The sequence below is a fragment of the Barbus barbus genome (genome assembly GCF_936440315.1).
Source record: "Barbus barbus genome assembly, chromosome: 27".
Taxonomy (NCBI): Eukaryota; Metazoa; Chordata; class Actinopteri; order Cypriniformes; family Cyprinidae; genus Barbus; species Barbus barbus.
Window position 1 is genome coordinate 1,852,363 of NC_136755.1, and position 27,563 is coordinate 1,879,925.

The following is a 27,563-nucleotide window of genomic DNA, read 5'->3' on the forward strand; positions in this document are numbered from 1 at the left end:
AGATCCGCTTCAGTGAAGAAACACATTACTATGGCGTCTGGAGAGCACAACACTTCGCGTTAAAATAAACTTTTGTGATTTATATCGTGTTATTTATTCAGACGTTCAAACCGGTGAGTGATAATGCAGGAAATTATAAAATTGCCTCTTTCAGTGGGACTATAATGACCAAAGACTAACATTGAGCTCACATCTAAACAGTTAACACGAGCCTGATATTACATTTGAACATTACTGACACCAATATTACTATCATTAATAATCATCAGTGACTAAAACGTAATGAAATAATATGATCGCAATGAAAATCTCAATAAATGTTGAATCAGTAACGTTACATCGCAGATATTCACCGTCTGCCAAATCCTTGTGAGCAGCATTTCTGAGCATCATATACAGGTTTATAAGATAACAATAACACATAGCTGTTTACATGCATCGGAATTACGCAATTAATAACAAAATACATGTAACTGTAATCAGTCACAGTTACTGAGAAAAAAGTCATTGAATTACAGTTACTTATGAACATGTTAATGATTACAAAGGGGGTTACATATGAATATTTGCACAGACACACACACACACACACAGGTTTAATTGATTTCTTTCATAAATTGCAGTGACTGCTTTAAAATATGAGCGACACCAGTGTTTCAGTATTATAGGACACATGCTTATTCGATAATTGTTTTATATCCTACTCAAGTTTATATGCTTTATTTTTTTTTTTAAGAATAACTGTTTATTTCCAAGGCATTGTTAGATGCCAGTGCAAAGATTTTATTTAAAAAACAGTATCATGGCTATTAAACTATATCTTGTTATGGTTTTAAATCTGTATTTAACCTCAGAATGATCTCAAAGTAAAAAGAGGTGTAATGTGATTTTGTGGTGACGGTGCTTTAATATTAAATTATTATAATCTTAATTCAAGTGAAGAAGGATTTTGAAAGTGACAGTAGTCAGTGTTGAGTCCTACTGTAATGTTAAACCTGCCTGCTTTTTTTATTTTTTTATTTTAAGGATTTTTCAGAGTAGAACACAGAACAGCAAACAACATTGTCTCAGACTTCACACGCACTCACAAAGAAATAGAAATAAATACATAAATTAATAAAAATACATGTATATGCAATACCTTAGACAAATTATAATGCTTTCAATAATAAATACAGGTTCAGTAAACCTGCCTGCTTTAAATGTTTGAAAATGATTAACAGTTGAAATCATTATAATTTTAGAAAAGTAATCAAATGTAATCATTTACATGACTTTAATTACGTAATTGAAATAATTACACTACTTATTACATTTTAGATAGTGTAACTTGTAATCTGTAACCTATTAAATTTCCAAAGTAATCTTCACATCACTGTGGTTTATGTGCTGAATGCTGGTGTTTTCTGCAGGTCAGTATGAGCGCTGAGGCGGCAGACCGTGTGGCGGTGAGCGGCAGTCGACCCTGCACCCCGCCGCAGGCCTCCTGGTTCGAGTTTCTGCTGGATCCATCGCTCCTGGAGCAGCACCTGCAGGGCCCTCATCCAGGTATCTGTCTCATGCCCTGGAGTCACCACGAGTGCACTAAACCGTATCGCGATTTCTACTGTAGTTCAACTGACAGATGCATTGCCAAAACACAGCATTAGAGCTCTTTCATGTTATTATGAGAACTGTAAAATATTCCCGGGCCAGTTTATGAAACGGTGACAGGACACATAAATGAACAGTTACTTATGAACAGTTAAATGTTCCCCACATTATGCAATAAAAATGTGCAATAAGCTTATATTTATTTGTTACCACCTCCATCCCTGCATCTCATTCTATTCCATTCTATCATCTGTAGCACAACTGTACATACAATTTATTTATTTTTCAATTTATTTTTCAATTTTTGTCTATTTATATTACATATATGTATTTTTTATTCTCATGTTATTTTTATGATCTGTATGTTGTTGTCTCTGTGTACTGGAAGCTTATGTCTCTAAAACAAATTCCTTGTATGTGCAGGCATACTTGGCAATAAAGCTCTTTCTGATTCTGATAAATAAACAAAATGTCAGGAAAACAAACAAATCCTCTTACATTGCTTGAAGGTGATTGCATATGATCATGACTTATATGTGACCCTGCGCCACAAACCAGTCATAAGAGCCAGTTTTTTAAAATTGAGATTTACACATAATCTGAAAGCTGAATAAATAAGCTTTCCATTGATGTATGGGTTGTTAGTATAGGACAATATCGAGATACTATTTGAAAATCTGGAATCTGAGGGTGCAAAAAAATCTAAATATTGAGAAAAAAGTTGTTCAAATGAAGTCCTTAGCAATGCATATTACTAATCAGTTATTACGTTTTTATATATTTACAGTAGGAAATTTACTAAATATTTTCATGGAACATGATCTTTACTTAATATCCTAATTTTGGGCATAAAAGAAAAATTGATCATTTTGACCCATATTCAAATGGGTATTGTTGGTTATTGCTACAAATATACCCGTGCTAGTTTTGTGCTCCTGGGTCATATATTGAAGTAAATACAAGTATTTTTCTAAGGCTGAGTGATGAAAGGTATACTGTATATTATTTTAAGTTCAACTTGGTAACATGTTCTCATAATCTCTGCATTGATCAAATCTGAATGTGCTGTTTGGCTGGGATATGTGTCACATTACAGAAGTAAAATCAGCTGCACATGGTTTTCCACGAGTTCTTGGCTTCCTGAGATAAGCATCAAATGCTTTTCCACAGATCCGTCTCCTGTTCAGCTCATCGTTCAGTTTCTTGAGCAAGCCTCCAAGCCGTCTGTGAACGAGCAGAACCTGGTTCAGCCGCCAGCGGACAACCGAAGGAACCGCACTCTGAAGCTCATGGCCCTCAAGGTTGCTGCGCACCTGACCTGGGATTTGAACCTACTAGAGAAAGGGTCAGTGATGATAAAACACTGATATTAATACTGATACAATACTGATTTTCTGTATTGCCTGAAATACATTTTTTGCATTTAATTTTATTTTTATTAGCATCCACCCAGATTACCACATTGACACGCTAAGAGCCATTCAGCAATGTGCTAAAAACACAAATTTAAAACCGCCACAAAGCAATGCCTGACCATTGTGGAAAATATTTTTTTTGCAAAGGCAATCTCCACTTTCATTCTCTTAAGAAAATGTAAAAATAGTTTTGGACAATTGGACATTTTTTTTATAAAACAGGGTGTCCACGGGTCCTTAAAAATTCTTAAAATGTCTTAAATTCAGATATTTTTGGTCACGTTACTGATAAAATTATTATTATTATTTATTGCAGTTGTAATTTTGCAGAGTAAATGATTTAATCTGACTGGTAACAGCCTTATAGAATTTATTGATAAATTGTAATAATTTGACATGAAAGGTGATGCATACATTTAAAAAGGCCTTTATAAAGGTAAATAAAAATATGCAGATTGAAATATGTAAGAGCTGATAGAACACTGATGAAAATATTGCTTCAGAATAATTGTTTACACAACCAAAAATCTCGGTTATCTGGTAGTTTTGTGGGGAATATTGTCTGCTGATATAAAAAGTTCACTGTATATCGTAGTAATAAATATCATTTATGACAGCGATGATTATTATTTTTTTTTATTCTTTTTACATTAAACACATGAAATATTACATATATGTATGTAATATAATGTGTATTTCCATTACAGGTTTAGGTCTTAAATTTCATATAAGGTGGTCTTAAAAAGTCTTATATTTCACTTGTTTATATCTGTAGAAACCTGGAAAATGTGGATATTCACGGAATTACATCTTGTCTGATTTCTTCTTTTTTGTCTTTGCTTGATTGTCAGTTTGACCATCCCTGTGCTTAATATGCTACTGAATGAGCTTCTGTGCGCCAGTCGTGTTCCTCCTGGAGTTAAACATGTAGATCTGGATCTGTCCACCCTGCCACCCACCACAGCCATGGCCGTGCTCATCTACAACAGATGGTCAGTGTGACAGTGCAACTGTGTCATAGTTTACGCCGGTTTAGGTAAACGACTCATTTCTGTGGCTGACGTCCTCCAGAGATCACATTTGTTGGCCACATACATCATGGAGGCTGTCTAATTTCAGAAAAGTTACGATTACTTTCCCAAATTGGAAAGTAATGACAGTAGATGATGCCTCATGAGGAATTACAGTCTTGTAATGATTACTTCTCTGAAATGAGACCCCCTCAGTGCTGTATGCAACCTTGAGAGCACAGCCTTTGAAACGAGAGAAGGTTTATGGAAAACAATAAAACACAAAAACAGTCACTTGCTTAGTTTCTGAATGAGTTAACCATTTGAACTAATTGGTAGAAGTGAATTTCTCACTCATTTAAACAGTGACATGCTGCCACCTACTGGTAGTTTTAGATTTATATTGAGAGGATTATTTAAAAATATATATTTTATTATTAGTAGTAGTATTAGTTAGTATTAGTATTATTTCATATTTCAAAATTCATTAAAAAACTATTTAAAATGCTGAATCAATATATTTATTCCTTGTTATGATTTTAAATGATCTTTTGGGGGAAAATTTCTCAGCCAAAACTGATGTGTGATTAATTTGGGATTAATTATATTGATTATTGGCACATCTCTCTGCATGCACACGCAAACTATACACACTTGCACACAGACGGAAACACGTGCACAGAAACTTTTCAGTAAAATAGTTTGCAACTAAAAAGCCACGTTTCATTTCTCAGTGGTGAGGAGGTGGCTTCACTGCAGTTTGTCACAGTTTAGCTATTAGTAACACTGTTGAGAGCTGCACAGACTCACTCCCGCTTAATCTCTTTCTGTCTCTTTCACTCCAGTAACTTAGTCTGCATATGAATTGTTCAAGCCTCCACTAAAATTATGTTTTGGAATTACGTCTCTGTGTTGTAATCATTGACATCAGCAGAATAATTGACTCCATTGGTCTGTTGAACTATTCAAAAAAATACACATATATATTTATATATACATAATAAATATGCACAGTACACACACAAATATTATGTAAACAAAAGTTTTATTTTGGATGCAATTAATCGTTTGACAGCACTAATCTATATCTATAATGCAAAATAGTTTTTGTTGATTTCTGATGAAAATGAAGTAGACAAAGAAATTCACTTCTTTTTCTGTTGCTTAAAGTGTAGTGTTGTGTTAACAGTGTAATATGATCTTTGTCTCAATAGGGGCATTCGTACCATCGTGTTGAGCAGCTTTCCAGAGAAACAGACCAAACCTGGACCACATCAGCTGAATCTGTAAGGAAGGAATAACAGGGGTGTCAGTTTTTTTGTGTTGTGTGCTGTTTAAGCGCTAATAGTGTTTTGTGTTCTGTAGGATGAGCTTGGTGCAGCAGGAAAAAGAACTGACTGAGAACATACTGAGTGTGGTATGACTGAAATTTGTGCTTTTATATACTGATATCTGCTTGCTTTAGCTTTGGGTTGTAAAAAAAACAATACATTAAAAGGAGAGTTTCACACGATATTGCATTACTGATTCAGAAGAAGTACGCAGTGCAACAGAAGCAGTGAGACGTAATACAATGCACAACTTCCTTCCTTCATGTTGATTTCAAGTGCAAAGGCTTGATGTGTTTTATTGTTTAACTTTCATCGGTGTCTAATGTCACTCTTCAGAATGGCGTTTTTATTCTCTAAGAGAGCTCATCGTAGCCCCGTCACTTGTTTAACGCTGTGCTCCTCAGCTCAGAGAACAGGCCGCAGACTCGATCACGGTGTTAGAGGGAGCCCTGAACATTAAAAAAGACTTCTACATCCACACGCTTCGAACCCTAGACCTGCTGGCTGCTGATCCCAGTACAGCCAACGGAGAGACCGAGTCGTCCACCGCAGGACTGCGCATCAGCGCCGATCACCTGCACTGTCAGGTGTGTCCTACAGGGAAATAAATCACTCTAGTTAACTCTGCTGGAATCTGCTCCTTTATCATGTGAAGATCTGCTCTGTTATTAAAGGAGTAGTTCACTCAAAAATGAAAATTATTAAATAGCCTGCATAGCAATTCATCTTTTATAACAAGGGATTTTGACCAAATATATTCAATCTTGATTTTTGTAAAATGTTGCAAGATGTTGAAACTTTTTCCTTTTCTTTTTTGGGGGGGGATTACAGTTTTGCACATATTTTACAATATTTATATAAAATATTTAAAAAATAATACCTTAGAGTAACTACAAATGAGCATGTAAAGAATTTTTTTAAAAGAAACTCAGTGTGGCGCATGCCCCGATCTGCACAATGATCTCACCCTTACCTGTTTGCATCTCTGCAATTCATTCGAAAAAGAAATAGAGGAATGTAGCATTCCTTCACTTGCATCACTCACTTGAATGGGTGCCGTCAGAACGAGAGTCCAAACCGCTGATTAAAACAACACAATAATCCACAGAACTCCAGTCCATCAATTAACATCCTGTGAAAGCTGTGCCTTTTTTATGAGAAATAAATCATTAGGATGTTTTTAACTTTAAACTTTTGCCTCCAGCTAAAATCAACAATCTGTGATTTTTGCTTTCACCGGTGAAAAATCATCAGGAGAGGAATATGCACAGATCAAATGATGTTTGCAAGCAAGAAGAGTGCAAAACAGTTAAAAAATGTCTGTGGATTTTGATGTGAGAGACTTGTTATTATGGATTATGCACTTTCATTAGAAGTAACGGTTTAAAGTATATATGAAGAGTCGTGTGGATTATTGTGATGCTTTTATTGCTCCAAATCTGTTCCCATGAAGAAACAAACTCTTCTAAACCTTGGATAGCCTGAGGGTGCGGATATTTCCAGGAAATGTTCATTTCTGGGTTAATTATTTCTCTAAAAGTGAACTATCATTAATATCTGGCAGGTGCACTACGATTTAGGAGGCATTTACTTCCAGCAAGGCTGTTCTGACCCTTCAGTGTATGAGAAAGCCAGAGAACACTTCAGAATGGCACGAGAGCTGCTCACAAAGGTGAGTCGTTATTAAATTAAAGGAACACTTCACTCAAAATAGTACATGCTGTCATTATTTACTCATCAATCAGCATCCAGGACTGTAGTAATCTGTTGAGATAATCCACATGCGTTTCTCAGTCATGACAGTGTTTTTGTCGCTGTGTCTGATGGCAGCTGGATTCCTCTGCATCTCTCTGTTGTGTGGATGAGCAGCGGTTGGCTGGATACTGGAGCGCCTGCAAAACCCTCACCGAAGCCTCGGACCCCAGTGAGAGCCAGCACACACCCTACGGCCAGATCAGCTGCTTCATGAGGAACCGCAATTATGGGGTCAGCAACAACTCTCACTACCATTAAATAGTGCTCTTATTGATTAAAAAACCTGTACGATTGCAAGACAAAGAGCTCGTCCACACAAACTTCCCACAGATTTATGAATGAATGAATGAATGAATGAATGATGCATTTATATAGCGCTTTATTGTGTATTGCTGTACACCCAAAGCGCTTTACAGTCATGTGGGGGGGGGTCTCTCCTCAACCACCACCAGTGTGCAGCATCCACTTGGATGATGCGACGGCAGCCACAGGACAACGGCGCCAGTGCACTCACCACACACCAGCTACAGGTGCAGAGGAGAGAGAGTGATAGAGCCAATCAAGTGTATGGGGATTATTAGGAGGCCATGATAGACAAGGGCCAGTAGAGGGAATTTGGCCAGGACACCGGGGTTACACCCCTACTCTTTATGAGAAGTGCCATGGGATTTTTAATGACCAAAGAGAGTCAGGACCTCGGTTTAACGTCTCATCCGAAAGACGGTGCTTTTTGACAGTATAGTGTCCCCATCACTATACAGGGGCGTTAGGACCCACACAGACCGCAGAGTGAGCACCCCCTGCTGGCCTCACTAACACCTCTTCCAGCAGCAACCCAGTTTTCACCGGAGGTCTCCCATCCAGGTACTGACCAGGCTCAACCCTGCTTAGCTTCAGTGGGCAACCGGTCTTGGGCTGCAGGGTGATATGGCTGTGGCGGATTATAGTATATTACTTTTTTAGTAAATCATATGATGATTTACTAATTAAGTCTAAGTGAGCAGTTTTAACTTGTGTATTAAGTCATGTGGTAATCATGCCTTTTTATTCAATAAGAGTGCCATGGTTAAGTTTTTTTTTTTTGTTTCATTGTATAGTGCTTTTCACAATACACACAGTTTTAAAGCAGCTTTACAGAAATTCATAATGCTGTAATACCTTTATTATATTCTATTATTCTACATCTGTTTTATTTATTTTATTAATCATCCTATTAATAATACCTGATAGTCCACATTTAGCAGTTTAGAGCTGAGCGATAGGATAGTTTGATGACAATATAAATGATGAACCAGTTGTGAACTGTATGTGAGTGTACTGTACAGCATGTATGTGGGAAAAATACATATACATATAGTAGATGTGAATTGAAGTTAGTAATTTGTCAGTTCAAATATTTAAGTGTTTGCAAATTAATTTGATATTGAATAATGGAGAAAAAAAACAGGCTACACCAGCGGGCCAATTCTTTGACGTCCATTCAGGATTGAACAGTATGGTTCATCAGGTAGGTGTAGTGTACATCTGGAAGCAGAAGTAGTTAATTCTCTGTGCGGTTTATTAAAGAAGACTGAATAGATGTAGATACTGATCATAGAGATGCCCCTTGTATCAAAGAGCAACATCAAGCTGGATCTGCTGGATATGTCTCCTAAGAATAGGAAGAAATGCAAAAGACTAATATTCCCTTAGATCATGTTAAATAATTTAGAGCAGACTTGTAGTATATGAGAGATGTTTTCAGGTCCAGAGGACTTGAATAATGAAGAATAACAGTGAGGTATGAATTAGTTAAATAGGTGTATGCTGGACTTATAAAAAAATAAATGGGCCTTTATTTTATGCTTAAACTGAGAGAGTGTGTCTGAGTCCTAAACAATGACTGGTCTGTAGTTTAGGAGCCAAATGGAAAATAATCAAACACCTGTAGTTTTCAAGTAATCCTGCAGAATTTGGTTAGACTTTTCAGTATTAAGGTCTTGAATGCATAAATGAGCTTTTTAGCATCCGAAACAGAGAGCATATCTTAGTGTTGCAACATTTATAAGGTGGAACAAGTCTTCTAATAACATTGGAAATATGATTGTCAAAGCGCAGATTTCTATCAGACGTAAGGTTCTGTGGAAGTCTGTGTGACAGTAAATCCATCAAAAACATTGTTTTATTTGTTTTATTGTCTTATGTTCAGAGGTTTTCAGGCTAACTAATACATTCCTTCAGAAGTAGGAAATGACTAGCTATCCAGTCTTTGATATTACTAATGCATCTGGTAACTTGGAGAATAGACCTTTATCACAGCGGAATTGATTACCGGAAGTGCTCGTCGAAACAGTGTATCGATTCTTCCGGTTATGTGTATTATTCAATGTGCTGTAAACACCTAGTTGAATAAACGCCTGTTAAAATGAGCATCTGCAGGATGATTTCAAAATCCGGTCATTTTCAGAAACATGTGAAGAGATATTCTGATGATTACTGTGCACAGAATTTTCCAAACTCAATGGAACTTATAGATTTAATCCAACGTAAGCCGATCTGAGAAATCTGGGGTCCAAACATGCGTGATGATTTCACCATACAGTGCTCGTTTAATAGTGACTGCGATGCTGCAGTGTGTGCAAGATCTGAACATGTTTATTCATTTGTATTAAATTTTAGTCATATTCTGTCATTTGTCACAGTCATTTCACTGTTTGTAATTCATGTATTTATGCCAAAATTCTTAATTAATATTCAAAGTCACGCTGGCATGCGTTATACTGTTTAGGATTAATTAGCCTGAATGTTTAACATTGTTAAAATTCTTTAAGGCAACTTCGGCACATTCATTCATCTATTTTAATACCGCTCTTACAAAAATTTACCATGGATTTGCTAACCATAGTTCAACCATGGTATGTGTTGTAAAACTGTGGTAATACAAATGGAAATCAGTCTGAAAACAAAACAAACAAACATGGTTACTACATTTTTGCTATAATAAAACCATGGTTAATTTTTGTAAGGGTGTTTAGTCAAATTCATTTCAATGTAAACAGGTATGAAACATAATCATTAAGAGAAAAATATTGTTAATGAAGAGACGAACTTGACTGCAGTAGGTTAGTTGGGAAATGTTTTTATTCAGAATGCACATTTGGAAGGGAAATATATTAATAGGAACATTTCAGCAGGATGAATATATGAGATATAGCCCTAAACATCCTCAGTTTCAAAATGCATACTACGCACAAACATTTTTCCGCATAATATTTTAGAAGGACCTTCATCCCTCAGCATTAGTCTCATCCATGCTTCTGTAATTTGTGTTGTGTCAGGAGATCGTGAATACTGAGACAGTGTGTCGTTGTTCAGAATTAAAGCAGCCAGGTACGCTGCAGTGAACACTGGTGAGAGAAGAAAGAGAGAAAGGAAAGGGAGGATTCGCCCATTAGTTTTGATTGCGTTGCGATGGGACCGGAAGTGGTGAGACACCGCTTCACTTTCCAGATATAGGAAGTGTAATAAAGGTCTATTGAGGAAGGACTGGAGGAAATATAAAGCTGAGTATCTTCTGCATAAATGTAAATTAATGCCATGGTTCCTGCCATGGTAACCTCTCCCAAGAGAAACATATTCAAAGAGAATAGTAGAGGACCTAATACTGAACCCTGTGGTACTCCATACTCCATCCCACAATTAACACAAATAAACTGGAAACAATTGGATAGGAAACTCTTCACAGAAAACGGTTCTGCAGAAATGAACAGTTGGTTAGGGCAACACTACTACTAGACATAAATGGGAGATTACTCTATAATTAACCACTTCTCATGGGACTAGCTGGGTTTTTTTAAAATAAGAGTTCGATAACTGCCAGCTTGAACGTTTTTGGGATGTGTCATAAAATGGTTATCCAGCTTTTTGTTTTTGTTGTATGTTGAACCCCTCAAAATAGAGCATATTTCATACTCCAGCCTGGCAGCACTTTCTATCATAGCATACTGTTTATAATAAATATTATACTGCTTATAAGAAACATTTCTGGTTGGTAAAAGGTCAAGTCCACTGTAGAAACGTAAATCTGCATAACTGATTTTTGGTTCCTCCTATAACCTATATAGACCTCAGCCACACATTGACTGGAGCTTGACATGATTGTGCAGTTGGTGGAATGTGAATTTGTATAACAGTAACCGTTACTGTCTCTGTTTTCTGTCTTTATGTTGTAGGCATTGATCGAGGCCTTCATCAAAGACAACGTTACACTCAGTCTACCCAACGGCTTCAGACATTCAATTCAGCTAGAGCTGTTGCACAAGCTTCAACAAGGGTGAGATGCTGTTTAGATGCTCAATGGATGATTGTATGTGTATTTAGGGTTCAAGTCTATCACCATCTATCTCCACACAAATGTTCAGAGACTCGTTCCTCAGTATGGAATGCATTTCACGGAAAGCCCTAAAGGCAATGGATTATTATTTTTAACTTTCTTATTTTCGATTGATCACTACATAAGTTGTTTTCTTGTGATCGCAGCTTAATTTTCTTGTGACCTTAATGAAAGCCTAGCAAGCAAAGGGCAAACCATGCAGATCGCAGCATTTGACAGTACAGTATAAAAGATCTGTACTATTGCCTCCATTCCTTTTCCCCTTTTTTTTAAGCCAGAAGTAAAATACAGAAGATACAGTTTCTTCTTTAATGGTTCAAACACTGATGAATAAAATAAGTAGATACAAACTCGCTTTCCTTCTACAAAATTCTTACAGAATTAATGTAATCACAGCTGTAGGATATTTTACTTATAAACTCCCTTAATGTCTTTCCCCATAGAATTCCATTATAAGTGGTTTACTGTAAGCCAATATGTGGTAAATGACATGCCACACACACTGTATATTCTTTTAATAAACTGTATGTGTGTCTGTGTGTTTTAAATGACAGGGACAGGGCTCTGGAGGAAGTGTGTCATAAACTGTGTGTGTGTAACGCAGTGAGAGATGCACTGGAGGGTGGCGTCCTCAGTGTGTCCTTCTATCAGCTGCTCCTCAAACCCAGCAAAAGCACCATCAGTTTTCTGCTGGAGGTATAAACCCTGCTGCATCACTGGATCATATACATTACGCACTCCGTTCCTTTACTAAACTGATCTAGTTCACATGGTTTTCTGATGAAGTAAAGTGCTGGCTATTGCTCTCTCTCCAGGTGTGTACAAGGTCACTGGATAAGGAGCACAGGTCTGAAACAAGCAAGAGGAAAATGGCTATTTTTATCAAGTGAGCACCCTTACATTTTTAAAAACTTTTCACCTTACCAGACTTTTGACTAATCAGGTTCATATGTCTTTTTCTTTGCTTTCACATGCTTTTCAAGGGTAGATTTGTTTGAAGTGAATTTCACATGGGGAGGGGAAATGCTGCAGCAGTCTGCATAAACAGGAATCATTTTTTTATATCATGTATCATCATTGGATTTTAGATTAAAGAAATAGTTTGAGTTCAGCAAGACGTTTTAAAGAAGTTTGTAATGCTCATCAAGGCTGCATTAATTTGATCAGAAATACAGAAAAAATTGTAATGTTGTGAAATAGTATTGCAATATAAAATACCTGTTTTCTTTCTATATATATATATATATATATATATATATATATATATATATATATATATATATATATATATATAATTATTTTTTGAAAGAAATTAATACTTTTATTTTTATATTTTATTAATACTTTTACAATTTGCATTGTTAAAAGCGCTATAAATAAAGGTGACTTGACTTATTAAGATATGGTAAATTGATAAAAATAGATAGTAAAGATTTCTATTTTGAATAAGTGCTGTTCTTTTTAACATTTTATTCAAATAATCTTGAAAATAGTCTCACTGGTTCCAAAAAATATATATTAAGCAGCACAACTGTTTCCAACATTGATAATAAATCAACATATTGATCATGGGGGGAGGGGAAATGTTGCATCAGTTTGCATTAACAGGAACTTCTTTTTTTTGTTTACTTAATCATAATTGGATTTTAGATGATGTATAATCTATACAAGTATATATACAGGTCCTTTTCAAAAAATTAGCATATTGTGATAAAGTTCATTATTATCTGTAATGTACTGATAAACATTAGACTTTCATATATTTTAGATTCATTACAACACAACTGAAGTAGTTCAAGCCTTTTATTGTTTTAATATTGATGATTTTGGCATACAGCTCATGAAAACCCAAAATTCCTATCTCAAAAAATTAGCATATTTCATCCGACCAATAAAAGAAAAGTGTTTTTAATACAAAACAAAAGTCAACCTTCAAATAATTATGTTCAGTTATGCACTCAGTACTTGGTCGGGAATCCTTTTGCAGAAATGACTGCTTCAATGCGGCGTGGCATGGAGGCAATCAGCCTGTGGCACTGCTGAGGTGTTATGGAGGCCCAGGATGCTTCGATAGCGGCCTTAAGCTCATCCAGAGTGTTGGGTCTTGCGTCTCTCAACTTTCTCTTCACAATATCCCACAGATTCTCTATGGGGTTCAGGTCAGGAGAGTTGGCAGGCCAATTGAGCACAGTAATACCATGGTCAGTAAACCATTTACCAGTGGTTTTGGCACTGTGAGCAGGTGCCAGGTCGTGCTGAAAGATGAAATCTTCATCTCCATAAAGCTTTTCAGCAGATGGAAGCATGAAGTGCTCCAAAATCTTCTGATAGCTAGCTGCATTGACCCTGCCCTTGATAAAACACAGTGGACCAACACCAGCATCACTGGGTACTTGACACTGGACTTCAGGCATTTTGGCATTTCCCTCTCCCCAGTCTTCCTCCAGACTCTGGCACCTTGATTTCCGAATGACATGCAAAATTTGCTTTCATCCGAAAAAAGTACTTTGGACCACTGAGCAACAGTCCAGTGCTGCTTCTCTGTAGCCCAGGTCAGGCGCTTCTGCCGCTGTTTCTGGTTCAAAAGTGGCTTGACCTGGGGAATGCGGCACCTGTAGCCCATTTCCTGCACACGCCTGTACACGGTGGCTCTGGATGTTTCTACTCCAGACTCAGTCCACTGCTTCCGCAGGTCCCCCAAGGTCTGGAATCGGTCCTTCTCCACAATCTTCCTCAGGGTCCGGTCACCTCTTCTCGTTGTGCTGCGTTTTCTGCCACACTTTTTCCTTCCCACAGACTTCCCACTGAGGTGCCTTGATACAGCACTCTGGGAACAGCCTATTCGTTCAGAAATTTCTTTCTGTGTCTTACCCTCTTGCTTGAGGGTGTCAATGATGGCCTTCTGGACAGCAGTCAGGTCGGCAGTCTTACCCATGATTGCGGTTTTGAGTAATGAACCAGGCTGGGAGTTTTTAAAAGCCTCAGGAATCTTTTGCAGGTGTTTAGAGTTAATTAGTTGATTCAGATGATTAGGTTAATAGCTCATTTAGAGAACCTTTTCATGATATGCTAATTTTTTGAGATAGGAATTTTGGGTTTTCATGAGCTGTATGCCAAAATCATCAATATTAAAACAATAAAAGGCTTGAACTACTTCAGTTGTGTGTAATGAATCTAAAATATATGAAAGTCTAATGTTTATCAGTACATTACAGAAAATAATGAACTTTATCACAATATGCTAATTTTTTGAAAAGGACCTGTATTAGGTCCTGTAACTGTTTACCATTTTCTTGTATTTGCTATTGTATTTTATTTTAAATTGTATCATTGTGTGAAGATACTATACTATAAAGATTCCATGACATATAGCCGTTAATTTGCTTTCTAGGACAGTTTGTAACCGGTTGGAAGATGTTTCTCTGGCCTTCATGGTCTCATCTCATAAACTCTTCATGGAACTGCTTCAAGATGAGGAGAAGAAGATCCTGATGGAGCAGATAAGGAAGAGCTCAGCCACAGTCAACCTCAGTGCTAAACCACTGCCCTCATTCTATGATATACCCGGTACATCCTGGAGGAAACAGTCGTTTAATCATGACCATATGAATTATATGAATATTTCATCATCTGGAGAACTGTTCTTGCTGTTGGTTGATGTGCTGTTTGTGTTTTGTTCTCACCAGCGTCTGCCAGTGTGAATATCAGTCAGCTTGAACAGCAGCTCATTCTGTCACTGGATCCTCGACACATCCGACAAATCCTCATCGAGCTGCATGGCATGGCCGAACGACCCTTCTGGAGGGTTAATAGTAAGGTCAGGAAAGACCATCAGAGGTCACATTATGTTTTTAATGCCATTATGCCTCATTTTAAAATATGAAATGATGTAGATAATCCAGTCCTGTCTTTAATTAGTGCTAATTTAGTAACAGACTGAATCAGTGTTTCTTAAACAGGATTTTGTTTTGCAGTGAATTAACTAATTATTTATTTGAGTGATTTGCAATATCAAAGTATTTTTTTCCTGTAGTGGGAGGTTCCTGTTGATTATGTAAACGTCATACTAGCAATAAAAGACAACCTGACACGAGACCTGGTGTACATCCTTATGGCCAAGGGTCTGCACTGCATCAGTATAAAGGTGTGTATCTCACTTCCACATGATTCAGTATGCTTATATGCACCCCAGAAAGACGGTTTTGGAAAGAAAGCTGCTAAAGATACAAAAGCATTGTTCATGTTGATTGCACTGTTTTAGTGATGTGCCTGGAACACAGTCATCTAGATCAATAAACAGCTTTATCTACACCTATGTTACTTTAGTTGTTTAATAAAAAAGAATATGCATTTACATGCCAATAAAAGATGCGTCATACTGCAGAAACCCTAATGTCTTAATCAACCAACCCTTTAAGCGAAAGTGGTTAATTTAATTTTTTCTCTAGGCTTGATTGTGTTTATGGGGCGCAGTCTAACATGTTAATGCTTCTTTTTATTTTTATTTTTAAAATGCATTATTTTTCACATAATTTACCTTTATTCTACACCACTCTGTCCCTTCTTTGAACGTTCTGATGATTACAAAGTTTTGTAGTTTCAAATGTCAGCTTTATTTTAGCTTGTAGTTTGAACCAGCATTTTTTTTTTTGTCTCTTTGACTGTGGCAGGATTTTGCACACGCTCGTCAGCTGTTCACGGCGTGCCTGGAGCTGGTGACGGAGTTTTCTCCTAAGCTGCGGCAGGTCATGCTCAACGAGCTGCTGTTGATGGAGGTCAGAGGTCACGAGGCAGGTGCTGCCAAAGGCAACATGGAGAGACCTCCACCCGACCTGGTCAGCAGGGTCCGCGGATATTTGGAGATGAGGATACATGGTATTACGTCAGCTGTTGCAGACAAATGCTCTCTTAACAGGAGGTCTGATGATTTCTTGCAGAAAATAGACGAGAGAAAAGTCTTTCATACTCACTTCTGGCAATGTAATGATTACAGAGAAATCAATTAATCTGACCTCGGATCAAATATCTACACAGTTGTTCACTTAGACATTTAAGATTCAGATTTAGGCCTGAAGGTTGATGACAATTTACTCCGGATCAGTGTTGGGAAGGTTACTTTGGAAATGTAAGAGGGTAACTTGTAATCTGTAGCCTATATAAAATGCCATAAGTAAGTAGTGTAACTATTTCAGTTACTTAATGTAATGCAACTGATTACATTTCATATCTTTTTTATCACTTTTCTAAAATCATAATCTTTTCAACTGTTAATCGTTTTCAAACATGTAAAGCAGGCAGGGTTAACATTACAGTAGTGTTCAACACTGATTACTGTCAGACTCAAAATCCTTCTTCACTTGAATTAAGATTATAATTACATTTTAAAGCACAAGCACCACAAAATCAGACTTTAGCACCTCTTTACTTTGAGTTCATTCTGAGGTTAAATACAGATTTTCGATCATAACAAGAAATAGTTTAATAGCTGTAATACTGTTTTTGAAATCAAATCTTTCGAACTATGACAGGAAACACTGGAATCTGACAATGCCTTGGAAAAAAGTTAGTCATAAACCCTATTCTGTCCTAAAATCATTGGTATCTCATATTTTAGAGAAGTCAATGCAATTTATGAAAGATGCCAATCAAATCGGAATGTGTGTGTGGAAATATTCAGACGTAACCCTCTTTATCATTTTCATACTTTTCTTTCTCAGTAACTGTAACTGATTACAATTACATTTATTTTGGGTAACACTTTATTTTAAGGTGTCCTTGTTACATGTGCTTAAATTTATAACAACAATAAATGATGCGTAATTACATGCAAGTAACCCTGAGCTAAACCCTAATCCTGACCCTAACCAATATAGTAAGTGCATGTAGTTAATTAATATTACTCAGTACTTAAATGTATAATTACACCTTAAAATAAAGTGTACATTATTTTGTAATTAAATTACGTGTAACTAGTTACTTCCCAACACTGCCCAGGATGTGATCAACTTAGGAACAGTGGATGTGTTGACTTTATTCTTTGATAAATTAAGCTCTTTGGGTTTATGTGCTTATTGTAGTGAAATTCATATTTTAGTTTAGGATGCTGTAATTGCTTACTGTGTTCTTCACGGGCACAGATCTCCCGCTGCGTCAGATCGTCGGCGAGGAATGTGTCGTGTTCATGCTCAACTGGAGAGAGAACGAGTATCTGACGCTGCAGGTGCCGCAGGCTCTGGTCAACAGCAACCCGTATATAAAGGTATCTGCACTCTCCCCACAAACGCTCCGGTGCTTCAATGCCATGAGTAAAGTCATCGTGTGAAAACCTTACGGGTCTAAATATGCTGAATATATGTTTTCTCATTTACACATGCTCTTAATTTTCTAGTTGGCACTGTCATGTTTTAGTAAGAATTCTTACCTGGGATCATTAGGGGTGTGAAACTTTTTTTTTTTGCTACTGTCCAGCTTTAATGTGTAGAAAACTCTATGAAGTGAACTCACTTAAAGAGTTATTTAGTATAATTTTGCCAGAAGTTATATTACACAAGATTTTTTACATTAACATATGATAAAAATTCTAAAACTTTTTGTGTTTTTATTGTATTTGTTATACTTGTATTTTATTATTATTGTTTTTGCCATGAAAATAGCCTAAGATGCTGACATGGCATTAAATAAAAATATACTACTCATTAGGGGTGTGAATTGCCACTGGTTTCACGATTCGATATCACGATGCGTTGCATCCTCAGTTTTTAATATTAATGCACATGGCTACATTTTCATATTTATTTTGTGCATTTTTATTAAAGTAGCAGGCTACTTTTGTAAAATAATTACAAATGAATAATAAATCAAATATATAGCTTCAAAACATGCAAGCAAATATAAACTAATAAAGGGGGAAAAGTACTTTCATTATCTTGTATCCAGAAGTTCAGTGACAATCAGTTATGGGTTTTTCTTTATTACTCAGCATTATTTGATTATTACTGATGGCATCAAAGACAGTGGCAGCTTTAGGCTGCATTCAGATCTGTTTCGACAGATGATGTGTCCTGTTCTGAAAACAACATCAGCTTCAGAGATGCATTATTTCCAACGCCCTACAGATGATGATCTCTTGTGTGTTGTTCTTCATGCAGCTAGGGCAGCTGATAGCGTCCACCTGTAAGGAGCTGCCAGGACCTAAAGAGAGCAGACGCGCGGCGAAGGAGCTCTGGGAGGTGGTAGTGCAGATCTGCAGTGTTTCCAGCCAGCACAAGCGCTCCAGTGACGGTCGACTGAGCCTTCTCAAACAGAGAGAGTCCTCGCTGGGCATCCTGCCCCGGTGAGATAGAGGCCGCTTACTGCAGCACAGAGAGAGTAACTCTAAACCTGCCTTAGATCACTTCATACAGAAATCATGCAGAGCCTGTTTCAGTGTCTGCAATACAATATATTAAACATAATCACCGCATGCTTTTATCATTTAAGAATTTATTGCTGCTTATAAAAAAAACAAACAAAAAACCCCTTGCTACGTGTACTATGTTAATCTGAGACTCTAGCACTTGAGTATCATTGCTCTTTTGTTCATTTTGATTGCTTCCATTGTCCTCATTTATAAGTTGCTTTGGATAAAAGCGTCTGCTAAATAACTAAGTGTAATAGACCATTGCCTTCAAAACATTCAAACTTTAAAACTATTTTAAACTTCAAACTATTTCATACTGAAAACTGTCAAACTTTTTAAAAACTCTCAACATTTTTTTTTTAAACTTTCTGGTTTTCTTTCTCAAGCCAACTTCAAAGTTTGTCTTGATTAACTTTGTTTTATTTAGTTCTCCATGTTATGTTAACGCATTATTTTCTTTTGTTTGTGCTTTAGGAGCAAATTCATGACTTTTATGAAAAAACTACGGGTAAGTATAACATTTCCAAATACAAAGCATTATGTAAAAGTCTATTGTAAATACAGCGCTTCCAGTATTAATCTGCGATATGATTTGGGTTTTAGGAGCCGCTGGTTTTGACAACGCTCATCTCTTTGTTTGTGCGGCTGCACAACATCGTACGGGTATGTGCTAACCAGTGTGGAGGAAGCTATTCAGTATTTATTTCTAGATTGTAGGTGTTTTGGTTGCCGTTTTATCTTTTTGTCATACTGTAGAATGACTTAAACTAGTGAAGTATTTAAACAAATAACAATAGAATGGTATTAAATTGGGAACATCTAATTTCTGTGGATTGATTCCAGGTCATTATGTATATGATTTTTTTATTTCTCAGGATGATATAGTGAATGAAGTGACAGCTGAGCATATCTCCATATGGCCTTCAGCTCTTGCCAAGTACGTCACGAATGCCATTAGATGAAGAAATGCTCCTATGTTCAAATCTGTACATGTAATGATTGTTTGATGGTGTAATCTTGGTGTCAAATGTTCTGATGATGGTGGTGTTTGTTGATATAGTTTACAGTCAGTGGATGTCGAAGCCGTGGTTGTCACGCTGAAGGAATTGGTGAACTATGCTCTCAGCCTCAACCCCAACAATCAGTCGTGGCTCTGCACGCAGGCCGACATTTACTTTGGTGAGTTAAAGCGATGTCTGAATGAAACCCATACTGCAGAGATCTAACACTGAGGGTTTTTTTCTTCAAGTCACATGATTTGGGCAACACTTTAAATACATGTTTCACAGCAGCTTTACAGAGTTTTGTGATGTAATGCTAAATTGTTTACACTCATCAGTTTATAGTATATATATCGCTTTGAGTGTAAGTATATGGTTATTTTTGTAGTAGATGTAAGCTGGGCTAATTCATTTTTGATGTGATACGGAGACTTAATTACCATTTGGTGATGTGTATCATGCTATAATACTTCATGCTATAATACTTAAATTTACTTAAAGTCTGATGTAACTAAAACATAAAATATTGCAATCTTTTGTTTTCATCAAAATATTAAACTATTTAAACAGAGACTGAGGTTGAATGTTCATAATTAAAGTGTTAATAAAATATCATCTAATAACTTTACTCAGAAAATAAAGTTTGAATTCCTGAATACATTTTTTGACATTTAAACAATTAAAAACTCTTGGCCTAGTAGTCTGTCAGATGAGTTCATATAGAGATGCATTGTTTGGCAATCTTTTTAAACAAAGCCTGAACCCTATTTTTTAAAATAGTTTTTCATGGTCAAATTAGTTTTAAATAGGCCCAAATGCTAAAATGATTAATTCAGTATTTGTAAAATTTTGCCAGAACAGGTTGAAGGTGAAAAACCACTTAATTTACAGTATTGGTTTGTTTTTACTTTCTAAATTCATGTTTAATTTTTGTATTTTTGCATCTTTTGTTCTTTCAGTGACCAACCAGTATTCTGCAGCGATGCACTATTACCTGCAGGCAGGGACCGTGTGCTCCGATTACTTCACGAAACCAGTTCCTCCCGACGTCTACACCGACCAGGTCTGCAGAATAACCTTATGAACGAATAAAGAAAACACTTTTATTTCTACTTTTGGTTTGGTAGTAAAGTGCCCTGTCACTGAGATACTGTCAGGACTGACATGCGCTGAATGTTTCTGCAGGTTCTGAAGAGAATGATCAAGTGTTGCTCGCTCTTGAACTGTCACACTCAGGTAACAAACGCATCCGAGTCTGGTTTCAGAGGATTGCTCTGCGTCATTCCTGATGTTACTGTGTGCACTCTGCAGGTGGCTGTTCTCTGCCAGTTTCTGAGGGAAGTCGACTACATGACTGCATTCAAAGCTCTACAAGAGCAAAACAGGTGAGCTCGCATCTGCATCAATACCTGTTTTACTAAGTCAGAAACTAACTCTTTCTCCATTCCATCAGTCATGACTCTATGGATTCGTTCTATGATTACATCTGGGACGTGACGATTCTGGAATATCTGACATGTATCCTTTATAAAGACGACCCAATCTCAGACCAACACCTTTCATCAATCTTGAGCGCTACTTTTCCAAAGTATTACTCTTTCCCTGCCAAACACAATTTTTTCTGGGTTTTTGTTGTAATACACTCGGGGGTGCTATTAGCATCTCCTGAATGAGTTTAGAAAGTGTCGATCAAAAGCACAGATCAGGAAGATGCAGAAATTAGCAATCTCATTATGTAAGCATATGCATATGAAAAATAATGCGATCATCAACACTAACCGCATATAAATGACAACTGTCCAATGCTACAGAGTGAAATGTCGATCCAGAAAACGGTCAAGGCCTGCGTAAGCTTTGGGAGTCCTGATGGAAGCCATCTACTGCATCTTTGGTTTGATAATATTACTGAATATGATCCAGATGTCGTTTTTAATAAAAATTCGAATTTCTCAGCTTTTTGCTCAAAGTGTTGCTTTTTTATGAAACCTACCTACATTCAAGTGTTGATAAAAAAGCAATGCGCGAGTTTGTTTGTTTGAAAGTAGAGGGTCGGATCTTTATTTTGATGTATTGCATGTACAGATATTCATACAACAGAATATTCTGGGGGCCATGAAGTTATAGTGAAAATAAGCAAAAACGCTGGCGGGGAAAGAGTTAATAAAAAGATTTGAATAAGCCTTTGATGTTCTCAGTCCAATGTTTTACCATAACTTTTGCCTTTAGACATTCATTATAAACGAGGAGAGAGTGAGAAAAGACAAGTTGCGGTAAGCTGATTAATTTATCTGTTGATTCAAGAATCAATCACGCTGCGTTGAGTGGCTCAAACATTTATTGCAGATACTGCAGAAATGCAATATAACAATATGTACCAGTATTTAATTTCAGAGCAGTTTCAAAGCAAGATTTGTACAAAAGTTGCTTAATTTTCAGATGGAACAATTAGCCATCACAGATGAAACTAAATGAGCTCAGTACATAGATACGAAGCTAATGATGATTAATCTATTTGAACACAGATCAAGGCCATCGGACAGACAGAGTTAAACTCCAGTAATCCAGAGGAAGTCCTGCAGCTTGCAGCGCAAAAAAGGAAGAAGAAATTCCTGCAGGCCATGTCTAAACTCTACTTTTAATTCCAAGAGTGCTTTTTTTACTGGGGAAAAAAATAAATAAAAAAACTGTTTTCAAATAAATATGCCTATGCTAATTTATGTTGTGTCCTAGTTTTATAATATACAAATGTATACATATACACACACACACATCCAGTTTTCACAATTATGTGTCAATAAGGAACAATCAAATGCACAATTTAATGCCTTTGGTAAAGTTGAAATTGGCATATGTAAAATCTTATATTCTATATACAATTGAACAGTATGCTTAAATTATGCTGTATAATAAAGAACATCGGGCTGACAGGAGATTTAATATTTTCATGAATCACATTTTAAGAAGTCATCATTTGAACTCCAGAGAAAAACATCAAAATAAAATAGAAAATATACAAAAATACCACACTAGCAATCCTGAGGCCTGCTCTTATTTTTTGCACAATATTTTTGTACTATAAAGTGTAAGACAGCCAGAATAAACACTGGGAAACATAAGTTGCCTATTCAGAAATACAAAACAGTGCAGTTTCTTGAAGTCTATTTTGTTACTTAAATAGCAGTTGAAGCCCTGTGCACACAGTACATGCTACATTTAATGACCTGAACTCTTGAGATGAAGTCTAGAGTAAAAATCACAGTACACTGATCCTGCTGAATGAACACTAGTGTTAGCTGGGTTTCTCAGTGCTGCTCGGTGGTGTTGGTGGGAACAAGGGCTCCAGGCTTTTTGACTGCTTCTCCTGAGCCTCTTTCTGTAAATGAGAACATGACAATGATTAAAGAACAGTTAAATGCACCCGGCTGAACCACCTCTATAAACTTCTACATTGATCTGGGTGATTAATATTAGTTAAGCGCTAGACTCACCAGCATGCAGAGGTAGTTCACGTGTGTCTGAATGTTGTGTCTGTCCTCAGACGGCACTTGCCCAAACTCTCTCAGCTGTGCGCTCTCGTAACACGTCATGGTCTCCACGAAAGGAGCCATCCAGTTCACACAGGCCTCGATGGCCTTCCACTTCAGTCCTGTGTGGAGCACAAACACTTCGTCTCATCTACACTGAGACACTGTAACATGCTTTAAAACTACTACTCTTTATACTTTGCTTAGTAATATAAACTACACAAATATAACGCCAATTTTGAAGCAGTTATATTAATTTTTTAAAAATGTATGTTTGCCATAAGTAACTACATATGAACGTGTGTGCTGCCCTTAATGTGTACAACAAAACATCCAAGTATCGTCATGTTTACCACAGACCTTATTTTACTCATGAATCGAAAAACCCTGTAATAAAAAGCCCACAGAAAATCCTGATGGAAAGTGTATGACACTGGCTAGTTGTATCAAATGAACTAGCATTCACACAATGTGGGCACATGCATCTCTGAACTCTTCAAATTGGTTTAGATGATCACAAAATGTACACATCTAACAGCTTTAGAAACATGAAGAGCTAATATAACAGTAGACCTTGCAAATGAAAATCTTACCCGATACTTTTTGGATGACATCAGCTGACATGAAATGGCAAAAAGCAGCCGCTGCTAAGACTCCATATTTAAAGTCCAAAGAGTTGATATCAAGGATGCACAAATCTAAGAGCTAAAACAAACAACACAAAAACCATTCAAATGTTCACAGTAGCTGTCCAGATGTTATAACTGAATAGTTTATAATGGCGTGGGGAAAGAGTGTGTACCTGTGTGATCTGAATGTAGGTTTCCTGAGAAAACTGAGGCACTAATAGATCGGTGACGTCGTACAGTGATGCAATCTGAATGTAGAGCTTCACCCACGAGACCACAGTCTCTGGACAAAGATCCCAGTTTAACACCTGTTGAGTACATAAACACATGCTTGAATAACACACACACATCCACAACTCAAAGACTTTCTTGTTTTATTTTTATTAGATTGAGAAAAAAGTAGGGGACATTCTTGCAAGTAAATAATTGTTCAAAAAATAAATCACGTTAAAAAATATATGAAATGTGAATGAAATTGGTAATCAAACATTAAAATGCATAAAATGCAACAAACAAATGAAAAATATTTGAAGCCCAATATTATCCATTTCTGCATAATCGCATGCTAAATTGTATTGTTTTCAACATATGACCCTGGACCACAAATCCAGTCTTAAGTGTCATTTTTTTTTAAATTGAGATGTATACATCATCTGAAAACTGAATGAATAAGCTTTCCATTGATGTATGGTTTAGGACAATAGGACAACATTTGGCTGAGATACAACTATTTCTCAATATTTTGACAAAAAAATCTAAATATTGAGAAACTCATCTTTAAAGTTGTTCAAATGAAGTTCTTAGTAATGCATATTACTAATCAAAAATGAAGTTTTGATATATTTACGGTAGGAAATTTACAAAACATCTTCATGGAACATGATCTTAATATCCAGATGATTTTTGGCATAAAGGAAAAATCAATAATTTTGACCAGTACAATGTATTTGTATTGTAATTTATATGGTTCACTGCCAAACTCAGACAGCTCCGTCAGGCCAAAGAAGATGCTTACAGAAAAGGGGATAAAGTCTTGTATAAACAGGCCAAATACACACTGGAAAAGGAGATCAGAGTGACAAAGAGGAATTATTCTGACAAGCTAAGGAAAAAATTATCTTCCAGTGATCCTGCTTCAGTGTGGAAAGGAATAAAGGATATCACCAGTTACAAGTCACCATCCCCCAGCGCTCTGGAGAATCAACACCTGGCAGACGACTTGAACGAGTTTTATTGTCGTTTTGAAAAATCACCCCACACCCGCCCTGAACACCTCTCCACACAACCATTAACACCTCCAGCAACCCTCCTGTCAAACCAGCGAAGAAGATGTGTGCCAGGTAGGGATGGCTCGATACCATAATTTTGGCTTCGGTACGATACCAGAATGTAGTACCTCGGTATCGATACTAAATCGATACCATAGGTGACAAATAACCAGCCTCAAAAGATAAGTGAATTTAGAACAGTTTTATTAAATATAATAATAATAATAATAAAAACATTCATATCTTAATAACTTTGTATCAAACTAACAAAAAACCTACAGGGAACATAGGTTACATTTTGATGTTGGAGAAAAAATAAAATAAATAAATAGCTAACTGAAGTAATAAGATGAAAATATATTCAAAGCTTCTTATCTTTTCAGTGCAAACTAAATGTCTGACCTACCGGGAACATAGATTTTATTGTAAAGTGTTATTCTAACAGTCAAAGTAATATTCAAAATCACATTATTATTTCTCTCTCTCAGATTGTTTTCAGATTTCAGACTCAGCCAAAGAAAAAGCATTAAATAAATCTCACTCTCTCTGCTGCTTCTTATTAGCGGTCGACAGCGCAGCAGAAATATTCCCTTCATATAATTGATACTAAAATTAATATAGCAAAATTATTGCTCAATTCAAATCCAATTAATATTCGATTGTATGAAATGCAAGTGTATATATTATATGACCAAAACTTCACTGGTTCTAGCGTGTCTCACATGCACGTTTGATCTTACTGTATCACATCTGTATGATCAGTTGTAAATAAAAGTTCAAATTAAATCTGAATTTATGAATGATGCACTCATCTGAAAAGATCAGGATGAGCAAGTGACAAGTGCTTAAAAAGGTTTGATGTGTTGTCTCTGTGGAAACGCATGATTTATAGCAACGCTTGCATACAGGTGCAGTATGGTCAGTTCGTTCACCTTTGTCATCTGTTTTGTATCCAAAGTAATGCCATATTTCACTTCTACTGTTCTCTTTGTTTATTAATTTCGGGTGCGTTGATAGAGTTTAATCTGTTTGATCCATCGCGTTGTTCTGTTGTCACATTTTACCGCTTGCGCAGCAATTTGGGAAGCACTGCCACCTACAGGTGCATTTCGCAACTGCAGCGTATGAAATACCGAATTGAGCAAAATTATGATATCGTACCGTTTGAAATATAATATATACTGGTATTTGTCCAGTACCGGTATACCGCGCATCCCTAGTGCCAGGTCTTCAGGAAGAACAAAAGAAGGAAAGCACCTGGCCCAGACGGTATCACCACAGCCTGTCTGAAAATCTGTGCTGATCAGCTGGCCCCCATCTTCACACAGATCTTCAATAGATCACTGGAGCTGTGTGAAGTCCCCTCATGCTTCAAACGCTCCACCATCATCCCCGTCCCAAAGAAACACAAAATTACTGGACTTAATGACTACAGACCTGTGGACCCCCTGCAGTTTGCCTACAGAGCAAACAGGTCTGTGGATGATGCAGTCAACATGGGACTGCACTTCATCCTGCAGCATCTGGACAGACCAGGGACTTATGTGAGGATGCTGTTTGTGGACTTCAGCTCTGCTTTTAACACCATCATCACGGAAACCCTTCAGAATAAACTAACCCAGCTCTCTGTCCCCACCTCCGTCTGCCAGTGGATCAACAGCTTCCTGACAGACAGACAGCAGTTAGTAAAGCTTGGTAAATTCACATCCAGCACTCGAACCATCAGCACTGGAGCTCCTCAGGGCTGCGTTCTCTCCCCACTGCTCTTCTCCCTCTACACCAACGACTGCACATCTAAAGACTCCTCTCTCCTGAAGTTTGCAGACGACATCACACTGATCGGCCTCATCCAGGACGTTGACGAGTCTGCTTACAGACAGGAGGTTAAGGAGCTGGCTGTCTGGTGCAGTCTTAACAACCTGGAGCTTAACACGCTCAAAACTGTGGAGATGATTGTGGACTTCAGGAGAAACCCCCCTGCTCTCCCCCCACTCACCATCATGAACAGCACTGTGACTGCAGTGGAGTCATTCAGATTGCTGGGCACCACCATCTCTCAGGACCTGAAGTGGGATATTCACATAGACTCCATTGTAAAAAGGCCCAGCAGAGGATGTACTTTCTTCGCCAGCTGAGGAAGTTCAACCTGCCACAGGACTTACTGAAACAGTTCTGCTCTGCCATCATTGAATCCATCCTCTGCACTTCAATAACTGTCTGGTTCAGCTCAGCTACCAAATCTGACCTCAGAAGACTACGAGAGTAG

The 27,563-nt window shown here is 37.0% G+C and overlaps 2 protein-coding genes across 2 annotated transcripts in view; one reads left to right on the forward strand and one right to left on the reverse strand.

Moving 5' to 3' along the window:
* On the forward strand, positions 1-22,587 carry LOC306847286 (integrator complex subunit 8-like). Its single transcript, XM_079381144.1, has 28 exons — positions 1-113; positions 1,413-1,548; positions 2,764-2,938; positions 3,860-4,000; positions 5,233-5,304; positions 5,384-5,435; positions 5,754-5,936; positions 6,914-7,021; positions 7,180-7,335; positions 11,316-11,416; positions 12,031-12,172; positions 12,292-12,362; positions 14,868-15,043; positions 15,163-15,293; positions 15,510-15,620; positions 16,147-16,351; positions 17,614-17,735; positions 18,625-18,809; positions 19,350-19,383; positions 19,479-19,538; positions 19,751-19,812; positions 19,936-20,054; positions 20,836-20,939; positions 21,062-21,112; positions 21,188-21,261; positions 21,330-21,394; positions 22,103-22,146; positions 22,399-22,587. Exons 2-28 carry the CDS (start codon positions 1,419-1,421, stop codon positions 22,513-22,515), a joined length of 2,991 nt encoding a protein of 996 aa, XP_079237270.1. The 5' UTR covers positions 1-113; positions 1,413-1,418; the 3' UTR covers positions 22,516-22,587.
* LOC306847289 (G1/S-specific cyclin-E2-like) overlaps positions 22,144-27,563 on the reverse strand; it is a 24,995-nt gene continuing 19,575 nt past the window's right edge. The window contains exons 9-12 of the mRNA XM_079381147.1: positions 24,203-24,337; positions 23,994-24,105; positions 23,365-23,522; positions 22,144-23,249 (exon numbers count right to left, since the gene is read on the reverse strand). Coding sequence (XP_079237273.1) covers positions 23,166-23,249; positions 23,365-23,522; positions 23,994-24,105; positions 24,203-24,337 — 489 coding nt within the window. The 3' untranslated portion in view covers positions 22,144-23,165. The remainder of the gene's footprint in view (positions 23,250-23,364; positions 23,523-23,993; positions 24,106-24,202; positions 24,338-27,563) is intronic.

Excerpts from the sequence above, each read along its gene's own strand:
- LOC306847286 (XM_079381144.1), top strand. The coding sequence starts at position 1,419 with ATGAGCGCTGAGGCGGCAGACCGTGTGGCGGTGAGCGGCAGTCGACCC. Across the intron at positions 7,022-7,179 it reads CACGAGAGCTGCTCACAAAG|CTGGATTCCTCTGCATCTCT; the intron begins GTGAGTCGTTAT and ends GTCTGATGGCAG. Across the intron at positions 20,055-20,835 it reads GCAGGCCGACATTTACTTTG|TGACCAACCAGTATTCTGCA; the intron begins GTGAGTTAAAGC and ends TTGTTCTTTCAG.